The sequence below is a fragment of the Cheilinus undulatus genome, linkage group 23 (assembly GCF_018320785.1).
Source record: "Cheilinus undulatus linkage group 23, ASM1832078v1, whole genome shotgun sequence".
Taxonomy (NCBI): Eukaryota; Metazoa; Chordata; class Actinopteri; order Labriformes; family Labridae; genus Cheilinus; species Cheilinus undulatus.
Window position 1 is genome coordinate 31,221,965 of NC_054887.1, and position 17,667 is coordinate 31,239,631.

Genomic DNA, 17,667 nt, shown 5'->3' on the forward strand with positions numbered 1-17,667 from the left:
ACATCACAGGAATGGACAAAAAATAACTTTTTAGTAATTTTTAAAAGCCAATTAACTCTAAATTAAGTTAAATTGGACGTAGAAGAATTGAGTTCAACATTTTCTTTAATTTGCTCTCAAATAAAGAAAGATGAGCTTTTATTATGAAATGCTTCACATACATGGATTCTTCAGAGAGTTGCATCAATCTGTGGATCTTTAAAGATGTGTTTGGATCAGGGCTGTCCAAAGATGTGATTTTTAATCGTGATTCATGTTGAATTTTCTGTAGTAAATCAGAATTAATCACATCAATTTTATCACATTTGAAAATTCCAATATTTTGAATTTAAAACTGTTTACGATGCATTTTGGATTTTCCATTTTCTCATTCTAAGAGTAGTTGACTTCCTGTTTGCACAGATCTGCTTTTTTTATGTAGACTGCAGATTTTAACACATATTTCACCACAGAAAAAGGAACTTTTATGGACTGAAAAGGAAATAAGTGAACAGTAGAAAGGTAAATGTTTGATATGACAAGGTTCAGATGACTTCTGACTCTACCGAGGTTTCTGTTAGTTTTTTGAGTGAAATGAAACATTAAGGACATACGACATCACCTCTGTTAGGATGGATGTAGATGCAAAAATTTTGAAAATAAAACTGGATAAACTCCGGTTAGGGTTAGGTTTAAGGTAAGGGCTATGATAATAAAAGTTAACAGCCAAATACCGGACCTGAGAAAAACTATTTTTAGGGACATGAAAACAGCTTGTCTTCAATGAAAACACTCTAACGCAGCTAACATAGCTAAGACTGAAGCTAACAAAGCTATGTAAGCTACCTAAGACACATAGGTAGACCTTCAAATCTTATGAACCCACATTTCATCCACATAAAATAGCTATGTAGCTTTGCAGCTAAAGTTAAAGTGAAGCCATGTTAGCTATGTGAACATATGCTATGTTTGCCAAAGCTAGCTTAGCTACCTTAGCATTAGCTACACTTGCTAAATCTCACATTGCTAAAGTATAAGCTAACATCGCTACATTGGCCTATGCAGATACGTTAATTATGTAGCTAGCATAGCTATGCTAGCTTTAGCTAAATTTAACAGAGCTAATGTGAGCCACTATTCTCCTGACTACTTCTACAGTGGTTCTATACAGATTTCAAGCCAGAATTAGACTTCTGGCCATTCCTCCGCCATTTTTATGTATGAAATTCTGCTTATGCTTTATTCGCATGGGATTAGAATTACCCAGGGACCTCTGGTAATTTGTAATAACCACACAAGACATCAACGCTTATCTGTAATTTGCAAAATAAAAATTCCAGGGCAAATTACCGGCCATATTTCAGCACTTACAGAGGTCTACAGGTAATACCAATCCTGTGCGAATAACATTTAAGTCTGTAATGTTTGCAGTGTTTCATGAATGTGGCAGCATCTCTTAGTGGTGGTCTGCAGCCAGACCTTCTGGAAAACTGCAATAAAGCATGTGGCTAGGCATAATTAAGAAATATATTGCACTAATTGTAGACCTTAATTAATTGCAATTGGTCCAATTAATCTTGACAGCCCTAACCCTTTTCAGTGAAGCAGGACAGGAGTAAGTCTTATCAAAAGCAACATCTTCGTTAATGCATTAGAATTATATTTATTCACTGTGCCCCCCATTCATTAATGGACATCACATTTTCCCCATTCTACATTATTGCCCCACCGTTCAGATAATGGGTGTCAGATTCTTGAAAGTTGAATTTTTGGTCTCAATTAAGAAACAAAGACACTTTTATTCCAGCTCCTGTCATGTTGATGATTTAAAGATCATGAGGCGTCACTAAGGAAGCGTCCATGCTAGTCGACAAAAGCTGCTAAACACATCAAAAACATGTAAAAACGGTATAAAAATAAAGTTATTATTACTTTAATACACTGATATATCAGACCCACTTGATAACATCATTTACACCAGCACAACGATGAGATGACTGCACCGTTATGACAGAAATTATTTCACATTTTTGGTATAAAGCAACATTATTTTACAACGGGGGAAATTGTCTAAGCGAAAACAAAAAAACATTATAATTGATTTATTTATACAGAGAAGAGACAAAGCAGCACAAAATATAACATAGAATTTTCATTTTAGGATTATCATTGTTGAAAAAAATCAACTTTACTAAGATGTACAGGTATTTCAGTGATATTAGCTTTATAAGGTGCAGACTAAAAGAACCTGGCAAAGTGCTACGCCATATTTGAGCCAAAAGGCTTCCAGTTATTCTTTTATTGATAAATTCTTTGAGGTCAACATTTTTGATGCCTTTTTTTTTTTAAATAATAGAATCTCAATGACTATTTATATTATCTAAAGTACCCAAAATTGGACAAAAACTACTTCTTGTTCATGAGATTTAGGATTCTGTACGGCAACATTGCCAGTGTTTTGTGCAAATTAGATAACAAGCAGCTCTTTCTGCAGTATTTGCTGATTAAATACAGGAAATTCCAAACATTGAGTCCAGGACCTTCTATGTGTCATAACAGGTATCAATATTTATTTATTTCCCTAGTACAAGATCCTGATGTAAAAGTTGGACAACCTTTATTTTCATAATTTTAACAAAAGATAGATGCCTTGGCATTCAAAAAACAACAGCTCCAATAATCCCCCTCAAACCTTGTTGGGGCTGCAGGATTTGAACATTTTATTTCTGGTGGAGAAAAAATTTCAGTTTAAGAGCTAAGGTTGTCAACATATCTGATATTTGGGTGTCTTTTATTTACCAGGTGCTTTAAAAGATAAAATCTGTTTTTCAGGGATTGATGGCATCAAAGGGCCTGTTCATATTTTGCGTTCATAATCTGTTTTAGGCATTTAGATCAAGCTAACTCCACTTTAGAATGTGCAAATGTCCATATTCTGCATTAGCAATCTGTCCTCAGAACTAACTTGCCTCTTATTCAAACAATAGCCCACCCATCATTTCTGTGGCTCTGACCAAGTCATATAAATTCTTTTAAAGGACACACTGATATATAATTTGAAAATATATGAAGTGGAGTATTGCCAAGGTTGAGCTCGATGTCAGGCCTTTTCCCCCCTGGCGCTACACCTGGAGACTGCCAGCAGATTTCAGGCTTTTGGGACATCCATAGCACAACCAAGGGCTCATGGCAACCCTGCTATCCCCGCCTGGGTAGTACAACAGATTATTTCCCCATACTCCTGGAAATGCAAGGTAATCCAGAGCACAGCCGGGGTTGAGTCAAGCCTCTTTCCAACTTTATGGTGCCCTCAGGCAGGCTTGCTTGCCACATCTATGCCTTACTTCAGCCTCAATTTTTGGACCACCAAGCATTAAGGATTACCACTTACTATCCAAATGCCCAAACCAGAATCCCTGCACTGTATTAGAAGAGAATTAGTACTGAAACTTTCCCATCAAAAACTACAAGCAAAATCATGCACATCATTTAAACTGCTCAAATACACTGGCATCGTTTTGTCATAAACGCTGCACATATATTTGTGCAATTTAAACACTTTGCAGGGGTCTGCATGCGATTTTTTGTTAATTCAAAAGAATTAAACACCCAGTAGTAGGTGCCAAGGACTTCTATTTCGATTGCTGTGGTGTGATTTTTACTAAAATCCAATTAAAGTGTCGTGACAACCCTTTTCTATTTATTGGCAATGCTTCAGAGCTGAAACAATGCTGACAATTTATTTGACATAAGAGTTTGCCTGCAATTTTTGGTGACTGAAACTTAATACGACCAATATCTGATGTGAAGGACTTCCATTTTTGTTGCTGTTGTATCTATATGATTTTTTTTTTGTCAAAGAATTATATAAAACAAAATTATGGAAGAATTTTAACCCATTAGAAGCACTACATTTGATTGGTTTAGCAACATAGCGTTCTAGTGCTAATATAAGCTTTTACAGCAGGCTAGCATCTCTTTATAGGCATTTAAGCATCACATAACTATCACATGTAAAAAAAATTAGCTTTAATCAGATTGCTTTATTTAAAAAATGAGCTTAGCAGGAGCTTATTTATTGTTATCGTTGGTTTGTTAGCTTTTAGCTTGTGAACGATGGCTGGAGGAAGCTCCGTTTGTGACTTCAGTGATCTGTATGCATGCATTTTCTGCATACTGGTGTCATCGAATGGTTTTATCAAATTTTTTACATTTATTTTGTCCATATTTGCTCTCATATTTAATTGCATTGCCACATATTATTATATTCCTTGAATAAAGATGATGCATTTGGTTGTATCTATTAAAAATGTGCACTTCAACACTCTTGTTTCCAATCAGATGGCTCTTTGCAGGTTATATTGCAATGTTAGCAATGTTTTTGTGCAATTTAGATGGTTAGAAACCCTATAAGACTTCTGTTTTTGTTTCTGTGGTCTTAATCGGATATTCATACGGTTCAATTATTACTGGAACCAGATCGTGATAACCTTACAGAGGACTGAAGTCACAAAGGAGCGAGGCGAGGTTTGGTTCAGTAGTGATAAAAACATTTTTACCACTCGTTAAACCATCTAACAGTCATTTTTAGGAGGCTGTTTCTCATAAGAACATCACGTTATAAAATAATTCAAAATCCTGTAAGACACAGAAACACAACAGTGTTATTGAACAACGTACCATCGACTTGAGTCCAGCTATTTCTACGTGTCCATGACAGAAAAGAGGTAATACGACGGTCCGGTTATTAAAAAAAATGACACGATCCAACAGAAGAGTCATTTAAGTTCCTCTGAAGAAGAAGAAAACAGCAGAAGAAGAAGAACGGACACATTCTGTTTTACCTTTCCTCTTCTGCTAAGCAGGCTCCGCCCACTTCACTGGTTGTCCCTGTTGTCTTGCAAACTTGAAAAAAACCTTCACAAAGGTCTCCGAAATCCTCGAGGAATCCCAAAGATCAAACCGGTCAGCTTTGTCAGGACCACACCTGGTTCAAGTCAGCACTTCCTGTGGTGGTGAGAGCTCATTGGCCAGTTTCTGCAGAGAGGCGGGCCTCATAGAGACTCAAGGCGTGATGGACAAACTCGTACTGCTCACCTGTCTGGATCATACCTCCTCTGAAAGAACATGAGGAGAATAATTGATAAAATACGGTTAGATTTCAAATGAGATAGAGTCCAGCAACAAGAGATTTTGGCTAAGACTAATTTCTAATCCACAATACTCTAAAAGTCCAGATAAACATCTTTGTCAAGACTTTCAAAGCAAGTAAAGATTAGAAATAAAGTGTTTTCTCTAAAGGCTTCACAAGTGAATTTTCTTACTGCATTGGCAGATATTTTTACTAAATAGGCAATCAACGCCTTTATTTGCACATAAAACATTCATTTGGACTTTTTAGGTAAATCTGTCTTTTGGAAAACTGTCGATTTTTCATAATCGAAGAATCCAAATCTCAATCTTGGCTGGAGTCATTACCTGTCTGCTCTGAGCTGGCAGGTGATGCTCAGAACGTCGACCACTCCCTCCAGCTGCAGCTGTCGACAGCCTATCGTCGTGGCGATGAAGCAGCCAGTCCGGCCAATCCCAGCACTGCGAGCAGAGGAGCATGTGTAATGAAGTAATTTCTAAATACGTTCAATTAAAGTAGAAAAGCTAAATTTTTCATCTCTCTGTACCTGCAGTGGACGATCACCGGCCCCATGGCTGCAGCTGACCGTCTGTCCGCCTCGACGTCGGCCATCAGCTGCAGCAGCGGCATCGTGGAGTCAGGGGTTTTATGGTCAGGCCACGACGTGTACCAGTAATGCTGCAGGACGCGGGTTTGATTCCCACACTTTACACAAAAAAAAAAACCCAGTCTTAAACAGAAACTACACAGAAAAGGACCTGTTCTCAGTCTAAAGACAGAATTTAAAGGTGTTGCGTTTACCTTGAGAGTGAGGCTTCGTGTAGTGTAGTGTTCACACTCTCTGACGCTGTTCACCAACACCTCAACCTTCCCGTAGATTCCTCGTTTCTCTGGCCAATAAAGGACGCATTTCTACAGAGACACAACAGATCTTTAAGACTCAGAGCAGCACAAATGTTCCTCACACTCCTGCTGAGGATTTCTATCACATTACCAACCCTAACCATTTCATGAAAATATTAGCTCATTTTGGATTTGATAGCAGCAGTACATCTCAACAAAGTAGGAACAGGGCCATGTTTACCATTGTGTGGTTGGTTTCTGATAATCTTCTGACCACAGAACAGTTTTCCATTTTGTCTCAGTCATTTTCAAACGGACCCTGAGAATATGAGGGTGTAACTGACATTTTTGGAAGGCAGGGCAAACTGTGTTGACTGACAGTGATTTCTGGAAGTGTTCCTGAGCCCATGCAGTGACTTCCAGTATAGAATCATGTCTGTTTTTAATGCAGTGGCCCCTGAGGGCCCAAAATCACCAGCATACAATACGGACCTTCAGCCTTGCCCCTTGCTCACAGAGATTTCTCCAGATTCTCTGAATCTTTTTATGATATTATGGTCTGTACATGGAGGAATATTTGAAGTCTTTGTAATTTTACATAGAAACAGTTTTCACAGATTGGAGAATGTCTGCCCATCCTTATTTCTGAGAGACTCTGCCTCTCTAAAATGTTCCTTTTACACCCACTCATGTTACTGACCTGTTGTTAATTAACCTAATTAGCTTCAAAAAGAAAATACCATAAAATGGTAAAATGTCTCAGTTGCAACATCTGATATGTTGTTAATGTTCTAAAATGTGAATAAAATATGAGTTTGAGATTTGACTATCATTGGATTCTGTTTTTTACATTTTATAAAGTGCCCCAACTTTTTTGGAAGTGGGGTTGGAAGATAATTTCCCTGTTATCCTCAGAACGAATACTCTTCTCTCTCTTTCCTGCTTGTTTTAGTGGTGATCTGGTTTCAGATGCTACCTCGTTCTTCTCCTTCAGTTTGGTGATCATGACGATGACCGGCGACTCCTCCTGCCACGCCATCTGCCAGAAGTCATTCACCGTGTTCACCATCGGGCCCTGAGTGGCGATGAACGCCCTCTCGTCGCCGAGGTAACCCTGAAATGAGAGCCAATCACACACTGTGTCATCTAATCATAAACAGAGGTTCCAAAAACCCCAAATTTAAAGGAGCAAATAAACACCATCATTGAAAACAGATATTTTTCAGCCTGAAGCTTTGATGCGCTCTGTATCTACCAGCAGCGTTAAAAGGCAGTGTATGGGCATGTAAGATAATTGGGTCTCCATATTTCTCTCTTTATTGTTGTGCTCACTTTCTTTGCACACTGTTGGTGTTAAAATGTACAGTAGGATGAAGTCTGTTTAAACTGTTTCAGTGGAGTTTCCTGACAGGAAGAGAGTCTATTGTATGAGAGTCTGAGAGCGACAGCACACACTTCAGCAGGAGCGACTTTCACTGTGTCTATGTCTGTGTGTTATTGTGTGTGTGTCAATAAGGAAACCAGAGGAAGAAGTGTTGACATTCCAGATCAGTGAGGTGATTGTGCTTGTTCTCAGCTTTAGAGGCAGGTTAATAAACAAGACGGTGATGAAATTCAAAGGTAGGCAACTGGTAGTTTCTATAAAGACAAGGACAAACAATAGGAAAGGCTGCAAAAGACCAGAACAATGGACTTTAAACCATCTTATAAGGACTGTGCACAAAGTAAAAAGTAGTTGGGAAATTAAGCTAAAAAGCCAAATTTGACATCCAAGATGCAGCAAAACCTTGGTAGAGTTTATTTAAAACAAAGGTGGGTTTGTGTTTCTGCCTTTTAGTGACGTTTGTAATCGTTACCCTCTGCTATACAAAGCTGTAGCTGCTATAAACTCACCCGTATGTAGTTGGCGTTGATGTAGGAGCTCAGTAGGTCGTTGCAGCTCTTTGACTTCAGGATCACTCTGGAATGAGGATCTAGAAAAGACAGAAAGGAAAGCAGGTGAGGACACAAGACAAGAGGGCAGAGGAGATTCAGATCTAGAGTTAAGATATCGTCAGTCCTTTTGGCCACGGTCTAAGGTGGACTTTTACTTATTTGAGGATTTATTTAGTTATGTTGTCTGCTCCTTTGAAATAATTCTCTGGCTGAGTCTGAACTTGGCATCAGCCTATTTTTAAGCTTAAAAACAAGCTTTTTAAACCAGTCTTAAAACTGTACCAAGGCTTGTCTTAAAACCTTTTCTAGACCTTATGCTAGCCTTCCAATAGGAGCCATTTGAACTTGGTTTTAGGCTTCTTCTGGACTCAGTTTGAAAAGCAAAAACTCCAGTAAAACATGATTTTATTTTGATCTTGGCATTTTTTTTCTTTTTTTTTGCTCTGGGACTTTGTCTTCAAACTTTCCTAAACCTTTTTACAAAACCTCTAGACTCTCAGACCTTGCATCCTCTGTTGAATTGTTTTGAGCCTCTCTCTCAGTTGTTTTGAGTCCTTTGAGACACGTTTTGAAGCCTCACTTATGCTTGTTTTTTGACCTACCATGGACCAGATTTTGAACCTCTTCAAGACTTGTGTTGGAAAAGTTTTAGACTTCTTTGAGCTGTTTCTACAAGCATTTTGATCCTCTTTAAGATTTGTTTTTAAACTTGTTTTCAGACATGTTATAAGCTGGTTTTAAATGTGTTCTTTCACCTATCATAAACATATTTTCAGGCCTCTAAGAGACTCTTTCTTTAAACTCTTGAAGACTTGTTTTTAGCTGATTTTCAACTTGGTTTTTAACCTTCTTAAGACTTGGTTTCTTGACACTTTCAACCTTTTTTTTTAATCTCTTAAGAACTTGTTTTTAGAAGCATTTTTGTAACTGGTTTTTACCTTCTTCAACCTTAGTTTCTAGTCCATTTTGATTTGTTTTTGAGTCTCTTTGATGCTTGGTTTTGACCTTCCAAAATCTTGATTTTTAGCCACTTCTACATTTGTTTAATTGCCTTTTAAGACTTGGGTTTGACCCTCTTAAGACATGGTTTCTAGCAACATTTAGACTTGTTTTTACCTTCTATAGCCCATTTAACTTTTTTCAGCTCCTTTAAGACTTGGTTTTAACCCAATTAAGGGTTTTGGTTTTAGCCACTTTTACATATGTTTAGAACCTGTTCAAGACTTTCTCTGAAACACCTTTTAGACTTGGTTTTGACCCTCTTTAGATTTAGTTTTAGCCATTTTCAGGCTTGTTACCGAGCCTATTTTGGACTAAATTAGACTCACATTTTTTTGCCATTTTGGACCTCGTTTTGACAATCATATACACTTGCTTTGTCATAACTCCCATACCTCTTTTGCAGCCACTTTTAGACATGGTTATGGCATCTTTAGACTTGGTTTTTGGCCATTTTGGACTTGATCTGGAGCCTTCTTTAGACTTGGAAATCATGTCTTTTCAGACAAGACACACTTTTCATCACTTAGAAAATTGTTTTGGAGCATTATAGACATGTTTTCCCACCCTTTTTAGTCTTTTTTTTTTTTGCATTTTTAGTCTTGGTTTTCTGCCCTTCTTTAGACTTGGTTTCTAGCCTTTTTAAGACCTGGATTTTAGTCACATTAGACTTGGTTTTGACCCTCTATACACCTATTTTTCATCACTGTCACACTTGCCTGGAACCTCTTTTAGATTTGTTTTCCAATCACCTTTTCAGCTTGGTTTAAGGCCATATTTACCTTGTTATGAAGCCTTTTTAGAATTGGACTTTGGCCTTTTTCAATCATGGTTTTACTGCCTTTGGAATAGTTTTTTAACCTCTTTCAGAAGAGGTTTTAAGACGATTTTAAGGATCTTTTTATTCATTTTTGAGATGAGGATTTGAACTTCTTCAGACTTGGTTTGAGCAGCTTCTAGACTTGACTTTTTGTAATTTGTTTTAATCCTCTGTTTTTGGGGGAGCCTATTTTGGACTTAATTTCTAGGCTTTTGTCTCAACTTGAACACATGCTCTGTATAGACCTAGTTTTAAGTTTTAATTGTACTTATTGAGCCTATCTTAGACATTTTTTGAGCATTTTTGTGAGATGTTTGAATCTATCTTTGTAGGCCTTGCCATCTCTGTATTCACTTTTAAATTTGTCTTGATTTTCAGTCTTTTGAATGTTTTTACATTTCCCTTGACCTAATTTGGACTCACTTTTTCCTCTCCTAGCCTCTTTAGCCAGTTTTAAACTGTTTGACAAAGCTTTTTGCCTCTTTTGACTTTGTTTTTAGACTCCGTCTTGTCTGTTTGAAACACGTTTTAAGCTCTAACTTGGCGTTTTGATGTTGAGCTAACTTAGCTTCATTCAGTTGTTCTCTAAACTTAGTCATGACTTTGCTTTCAGCCTCTTGTAGATTCTGTCCTGACTTGTTTTCATGCCTTTCTTTCACTAAACTCAACCCTGACTCGGTCTGGACCATGATCCTGACCTGAGCTGTGAAATCTCCAGAAAACTGGACTACAGGAAGGCGACTGATTGACAGCAGCTAGGTGAGCATTCCTTAGCTTTGATTGGCCGGAAGGAAGGAAGGAAGGAAGGAAAGAGGGAGCAGCCCCACCCCTCACTGTTATATTGATAACCCCGCCCCCTCTATAACCATGAGCACATACACTAAACAGCGCTGTTGTGTGTGTCGCTGTTACGTAACATCTTAATCAGGCCGGGTGCTGTATGGTGGTGTGAGAACAAACTGTGCTGACCAAAATGATTGTTCCAGTGTGCTCATGTGTGTGCGTGTGGTCAGGAAAGAGGGAGGGGCTTTATTAGCCGTCCTTGGTGTTGCTGGCCTTTGACCACAGACCCCACCCAAATCATAAAACAACTTCCTGGTTCAGCAGGAAATGAGAGATGAGGGCTCTGGGTCCAAAGTCACTGTCTCCTAGCAACAGTATGATTGTTTCAAACATGACTCACTGGGCAGGATGGTCTTATATCTGTTCTTGGTCCCGTGGTTTGGAATATCCAGCTCTTTGGGATCGATGAAGTTCATGGGAATTTCCTGAGAATCAAAAATGGAAAGTTTGGTGTTAAAAATGTAAGATAACAGTAATTCTGCAGAGACATCTGATTAGGTACACCCTATAAAGCCATGACACTGAGTCTTTCCTACTCACAGCAAACTCTGCGTGAAGTTTGTGAGTATTGTTGACGATGTCGCGGAGCTGCTGTCGGGTCAGCGGCCGACCGGCGGACAGCAGGTACTCTCTGGCCGCCGCTTCTCTGGGGGTCACCACAGACACATTCAGGGGCTCCACAGAGCCGAGGGCCGACATGTCCAAGACGAGAGAGACATTCGAGCCTCGTCTGGAGGAGAGGGATGGGGGGGAAGAGATGTTGGGAGAGAAGAAGAAAAAGAAGAAGCTGTTTGAAGTTGACAAACTGAAGAGCCTTTCTTCCTAATTCATCTCTTAATTTAACAAAGATTATAGGAACAGTCATTCATAACGACTAAGTTCCAAAGACACATGGATATGTTTAGGTAATGATTTGTTGTTGATGTTTTTTTCTGCAATTTAGACCAGATGCAGGTTTTGTCTTTAATAATTATTACACAAAAACCATGAAAATAATGAGTATTTTAAGATTTTATTGATTTATATAATTTTGCATCAAACCAACAGAGATTGAGGTGCAGATGGCTTAGAAGTATGTACATTAGTGGGCCCTACCTAGCTAATAAATTTATAGCAATAAGTTTAATAATCTACTAATTTCTAAATAACATGATGGTAACCAACTCATATAAGGTTGGAATTTTATTCATTAATTACTTGGTAATGTAGAGGAAGTATTAATTTATTAATTATCAAGTAATTCCTTGTAATATTGTGGCAATTCTCTGGTGATTAGCTGGCATTTTACCCTAAAGCTTACCCTACACCTTGTAATATTGTGGCAAATTTCTGTTAATTAGGGGATATTTTAACCTAAGCCTTACCCTTGTTATATTGTGGCAATTCACAGGTAGTTAGGTGGTATTTTACCCTAACAAACCCGTACCTTAAATTTTGTAAGATTGTGGCAACTCTCTGGTAATTAGGTGGTATCTTAACCCTAAAAAACCCATACCTTGGCGCGCCGGTAGTCGAGTGGTTAAAGCGCGCACCATATACGCAGGCAACCCAGGTTCGAGTCCGGCCCATGGCACTATTTCCTACATGTCTCTCCCTGCTCTCTTCCCTGTTTCCAACTCTATCCACTGTCCAATCAAATAAAGGCAAAAAAGCCAAAAATAAATCTTAAAAAAAAAAAAACCCGTACCTTAAACCTTGTAATATTGTAGTAATTATCTGGTAATTAGGTGGTATTTTACCCTAACAAACCCGTACCTTAAACCTTGTAATCTGTGGCAATTCTCTGGTAATTAGTTGGTATTTTACCCTAACAAATCTGTACCTTAAACCTTGTAATATTGTGGCAATTCTCTGGTAAGTAGATGGTATTTTACCCTAACAAACCTGGAACTTTAAACTTGTAATATTGTGCCAACTCTCTGGTAATTAGTGGTATTTTACCAATTAATTTATAAGAGAGAAAATAGTTAATGATTTTCTATTGATGTTGCTTTATAATTTTCCAGGTAATTTCTTTCTTTTGGCTATAATACAACCAAGTTATTATACGGTAAAATTCCAACTTTCCATAGTTAAGTACCACATTTTTATTGAGAAATTGTTAATTACAATTTTCATTATAAAAGTACTAGTTAATCAGGGCCCACTGAAATTAAATTGTTACCACAATGGCTTTTTGGAGGCCTCGTGTCCATCCCTTGTTTGCATTATATCTCAAGAACACTGGGAGGGATTTTCTTAAAACTTTGCAAGCATGTCCACTCTGATGCAGGGATTTACTAGTTTAGATTTTAAAGGTTAAAGATTATTAGATTTTTATTATTATTATTAGATTATTAGCCTACATCCAGACATGTAGATTCATGAGTCACTTCCTCTGTTCTACAGCAAAATCTCCAGAAAGTAAAAGGATGTATTTGTCAAATAAAAATGTCTTCCATTTGCCCTTATCCAGAGAATATCTCTTTAAAAAGTGGATACAAATGTACGACTTACAGGTGAATAACCCTGTAAATGGCCATAAAACTGTTCGACTAATTTCAAGGAGAGTTTGAAGTGAGTTTCAGAACAAAAGAAGACAACAATCCTGAACAAGAAGAAAAGACAAGGTGTGCTTTGATGGTTTATGGGTGGGTGGACCCTTTGTCTGTCTACGTGTCGGTGGGTTTCCTCTCCAGGATGCTGTTACTTCCTACTCGTCTGATTGCTGATTGGCTGCCATCCAGAGTAGAGCACACATACACACAGATAGAGACACAGACACCAAGAAAAACATCCTGTTCTCACTCTGAGGCTGGAATCTTCCTCTCCTGCCTTACCTGAAGAAACACAAAGTTCTCCCACTTTTACACCCTCCTTCCAAAATCTGATGTAACCAGAACAAAATGGCCTCCGCGGTCCAGATCTGCAGAGGCACTTTGAGTCAACGGAAGAGTTACGAGCGCCAGATAACGGCTAAAGTGCTCGACACTGAGGCGAGCGGCTGATAAAGATGTTTTCTTTCCAGTTATGAAATGGCTTAAGAGGGAAACGAACCTGGGCCAAATTTAAAAGCGCTCCTAAAGAAACACTCAGAGTTTATTTCTCTGACACTTTTGAAAAATGAGGGCAGACTTACGTAACGCACAAGAAACCGCTTTCTCACGCCCAAAACTGGTTTGAAACTTATGTGAGGACAGATGTTGATTTCTGAGTTCAGATAAGTGGGATTAAAAAAATAGAAAAGGTCTCAATGTGGTCCAGTTTGCAGTAACTCCTAATGTATTACTTCCAAGCTTTTATCACTAATGTAGGGCGGCCTATTTGGCACCGATTCACCCTTACTTTATCATGATTTCTCCACTGGGCTGGCACCCAAAAATCCTCCTTTCAAGAGTATTTTATGTTTTTGCACTACAGGGAACTTTGTCTCTGAACTGGAGGGATAATAGAGAGATTTGAATAACATTTTCCCCAAGCAAGGGCAACCAAGAGGGCGTTTTATTATTGTTTTGTACAGGGATGCTTCACCTGGAACATTCTGCCATGTTTCAACATTAGAACTGCAATCTAAATAGTACTTTTTATGTTTTCTTCACTAGAAAGTCACCTTGAGGCACGTTTTATTACTTTTTTCTTCAGTGAAAATTGAGGCTGCCCAGTGATTAAATATTTTTGTGACTGATCACTATTTTTCAATAACTTATTGTGACTGGTCAATTGCTACAAGAAATGTTATAAAGATTTTAAGTCCACGTAGTTAATCAAATATGGTAAAAAAGATTTAATACTATTGTTAATTGGACAGATAGAGATGCACTATATTATCAGCATGACTGACACTGGAAACTGTGTACCAAAATTTAGAATCCTAGGTCAAACATAGTGTGGGTGCAAATCTTTTGAAAATTTGTAGAGGGTGCCACAGAGCCATTAGGCCACACTCACCAAAAAAATTGAGATCAATAATCTCTTTTCCCCTCTAAGAATGTTCTTAGTCGTGTTTCATGGCTTTATTACCATTTTTACCCCCTGACAAAACTACTTCCTGTTTCATGGCGGAAAAAAATCACCATGGCCACAGGGTTGGACAACCTCCTTGCCTTCATTATGGTGTCAGGTGAAGGTCTGTGGATATTTTTGAACAAATTTGAGTGTGATTTGATCAACTACATAGGAATCGTGGTTAATAATAAAGAAGCAATCATTTTAAACAACTTGAAGCCTTCTTGACACAAATTTTGTGTTGATATCTTGGATTGGCTTTTAACTATAGCTGGTGCTGTAAAGCATGGTGTTTCTTGTCACTACTAGGAGGCGCTATGATTAGTTTAACATATGCATTCAGGTCTGGACCCCATACAAATGTGGAAGGTTTCAGTCAGATTGAATGATTCACAGCTGAGTTACAGGCCACTTCCTGTTTCTTGAAAAATATGCTAATTTGAGGGATCACCTTGACTATGCCGTTTGAGTTTTGTCCAAGATTTTTATCAAATTTTATCATTTATGTCTCTTCTAGCTACCTACCAAAATTCAAATTGATTTGACAAACATCCTCAGAAAAGTTTACCCTCAAAGGACCCCTGGACATGGCAAAAAACAACATTAAATTTGATACTTTGACTCAAAATTGCAAACTTCCTGTAGGAAATTCACCATGACCATAAGAGACTTTTTTGTACATCTCATGAAGCTGAATATGTGTACAAAATTTCATTTTGATGGGTAAGATGGCCTTTGATGAATTTTAAGGCCTGTTTAGGGGGAGGTAGCAAGTCAATTCCTATCACTCATGTTGGCAACTATTAAAATATCAAATTTTTCACCAGGCGTCATGCATGCGTCAAATAGCAATAAAAAAATAGCATTGATTTTAAGTATCTGTACCCTTGCTGCAAAAACACAGATCTATTTCTATACTACAGTAAATAACACAGGACCGAGGATGAAGCCTTGGGGAACACCGCAGGTCCAAACAGCCAGAACATAAGTGGATCAAGAGGTGATGTCAGGTTATACTGAATGGTAGGAAGTGAGGTTATAAATCACAAACATGGCAGAGATCTTTTATCAGACTGGGTAGAGGTAATCTCTCAGGGTTCATCTATAGCAGTTCCACTGTACAATTTCCTGACATGAAGAGGAAACCTTCAATGGGACACCTCCCTTCATGTAAACATTATTCCTGGGTCACATACGTTTTCTCGGTATAGTTTGTTTATGGAGGAAATCTACTTCACGATCTGAATATGTCCTGATGTTTCTGAGGTATAAACTAAGGACGCACATCTCTCCTCATCGGCACGTAGGCAGATCAACACCTGACCGCTCCAACAATCACAGGTTAGAGGTGACTGTACTGAAAACACACTCACACAAACACAGAAAAACACACCCACAACATTTGTTTTTCTGTCTGTGAACACTGAGGACGCTCGGAGCGCTCATGTCCAAAGGTAATAAAATGTCAAAGCTGTTTTTAGGGAGAATTCTAAGTGTTAATCTTTACAGATGACAGGATTTTAAAGCAAATAAGACAATAAAAAACTTCACTGTTTGCTCTAAATGTTGTTATAAATTTGAAACCTGGATGAAAATGTTTTCAGCTATTCCAGTGGTTAAAGCTTACAACCTCCATCTAAGACCATGTTTACACTTTACATTGTTTTGCAAAGGTGCATGAGGATGACAGTTTGATATCTGATGGCTCAGACTTCAAACAGAGGTGGTCTGATGGAGTCTACAGCAGTAGTAAAATTGTGACTACTCTAGTCTATTAGCCCTCACTTGTAGTGATAGGAATTCTGGCTCTTTAAGAGATCCACATGTGGTTCAGCTTCATTAGAAGCCTTTTAGCTCTGAAAAACCTTTCGATATTGTGCCTTTTTAACATATTTTATATTTACTGGAAAACAAAAAGGGAACAGGTTCTTAAATGGGAGCCAGCTACAGTTATTCACATAGAATAGCCAGCCATCGATGCACCACTACTTGCTCATCACTTGTCTGTAAAACAGGCCTAAATCTTAGCCTGGATTTAAAGAATCTAATAAATATGAAAGCAAAGACATCGTTACAGAGTTTTGCCTGCATTTAAGTTAAGAGGAGGCTGCCTCCAGCAAATTTCTACTGTCCCCAGTTCTTTAAGTTGCAAGCATTGCACTAATGGCTGTCATTTTTATTTGCAATCTGAGGTACTATGCCAATGTGGCGCCGTTGTATCAGCCAAAGCTGCCAAAGAGGAAGACCCCCCCTAAAAAGGCCGGAGTGCTCAACATCAGAAACCTCTCTACTTCAATTTTAGCCAGGAAAAAACCCTGCTATAGATTGGTCTGCTGATTCTTACTAGTCTTTTGACTGCTTCATTGCACATTCCTACTTCACAGCTGATTATTTTGAAGGTTAAGCATATTTTGAAAGCAAAATATCGACTTGTTCTTTATGAGCCAAACTGATGTGCAGAGGGAAGGAACTAAATGAAGGTGAGTTACCTTTCTTGCAGTCCTGCAGCAGGTTTCATCCTGAAAGGGGAGGGGCAGGGCTTAAGCTCGTTATTGGCTGTCACCGGAGCAACGCTTACGAGGGGTGTGTGGTCGTTGCTGCTGAAGACAGGTACAGGGGCGGGGCTGGGAGGAAAAGCACAGTGGAAACATCTTTAATTTTCAAAAATTTAAATATCAGGATAAACACCAAGTGTGGTTCGATCCTCATTTTTATAAGCACATAAAAAACATTTGACTAAGGCAGAAAATCCCCAGTTTTCTTGGGATTTGGGGGAGTTTGAACTCGTAACTGACTAACCTTGGTAGAGGGACAACAGGAGGAGCAAGGCGGCGGCAGGCTATGATTGGCTGCTGCAGGGGAATGGGCGTGGCAACAGTTGGAGGGAGCTCAGCTTGGACCATGCTTCCTGACGTCAAAACCTGGAAAACAGATTTGATACTAAATTTCATTGTGCCATTTAAGTATTTACAATTCTATTTTAATTTTACTGGTTTTCAATTCATTATTAATTTTGCTTGATCTATGAAATACCAGAATATGCTGAAAAAGGTGTTAAAATTCAACACCTTTATAATAAAACAACTCATAAAAGATATAAGAGTCTATAAAATCAGGGCATAAATGTTTTTAT

At 38.3% G+C, this 17,667-nt stretch overlaps 1 protein-coding gene across 2 annotated transcripts in view; it reads right to left on the reverse strand.

The window, feature by feature from the left end:
• Positions 1-868: 868 nt before the first annotated feature.
• The window catches only part of ptprr (protein tyrosine phosphatase receptor type R), a 49,447-nt gene continuing 32,648 nt past the window's right edge, over positions 869-17,667 (reverse strand). For both annotated transcript variants that reach the window (XM_041781296.1, XM_041781295.1), the window contains 10 exons: positions 17,334-17,455; positions 17,024-17,158; positions 11,091-11,280; positions 10,891-10,975; positions 7,847-7,926; positions 6,930-7,067; positions 5,912-6,022; positions 5,658-5,815; positions 5,458-5,571; positions 869-5,096 (listed from right to left, as the gene is read on the reverse strand). In XM_041781296.1, coding sequence (XP_041637230.1) covers positions 5,003-5,096; positions 5,458-5,571; positions 5,658-5,815; positions 5,912-6,022; positions 6,930-7,067; positions 7,847-7,926; positions 10,891-10,975; positions 11,091-11,280; positions 17,024-17,158; positions 17,334-17,455 — 1,227 coding nt within the window. In that variant the 3' untranslated portion in view covers positions 869-5,002. The remainder of the gene's footprint in view (positions 5,097-5,457; positions 5,572-5,657; positions 5,816-5,911; positions 6,023-6,929; positions 7,068-7,846; positions 7,927-10,890; positions 10,976-11,090; positions 11,281-17,023; positions 17,159-17,333; positions 17,456-17,667) is intronic.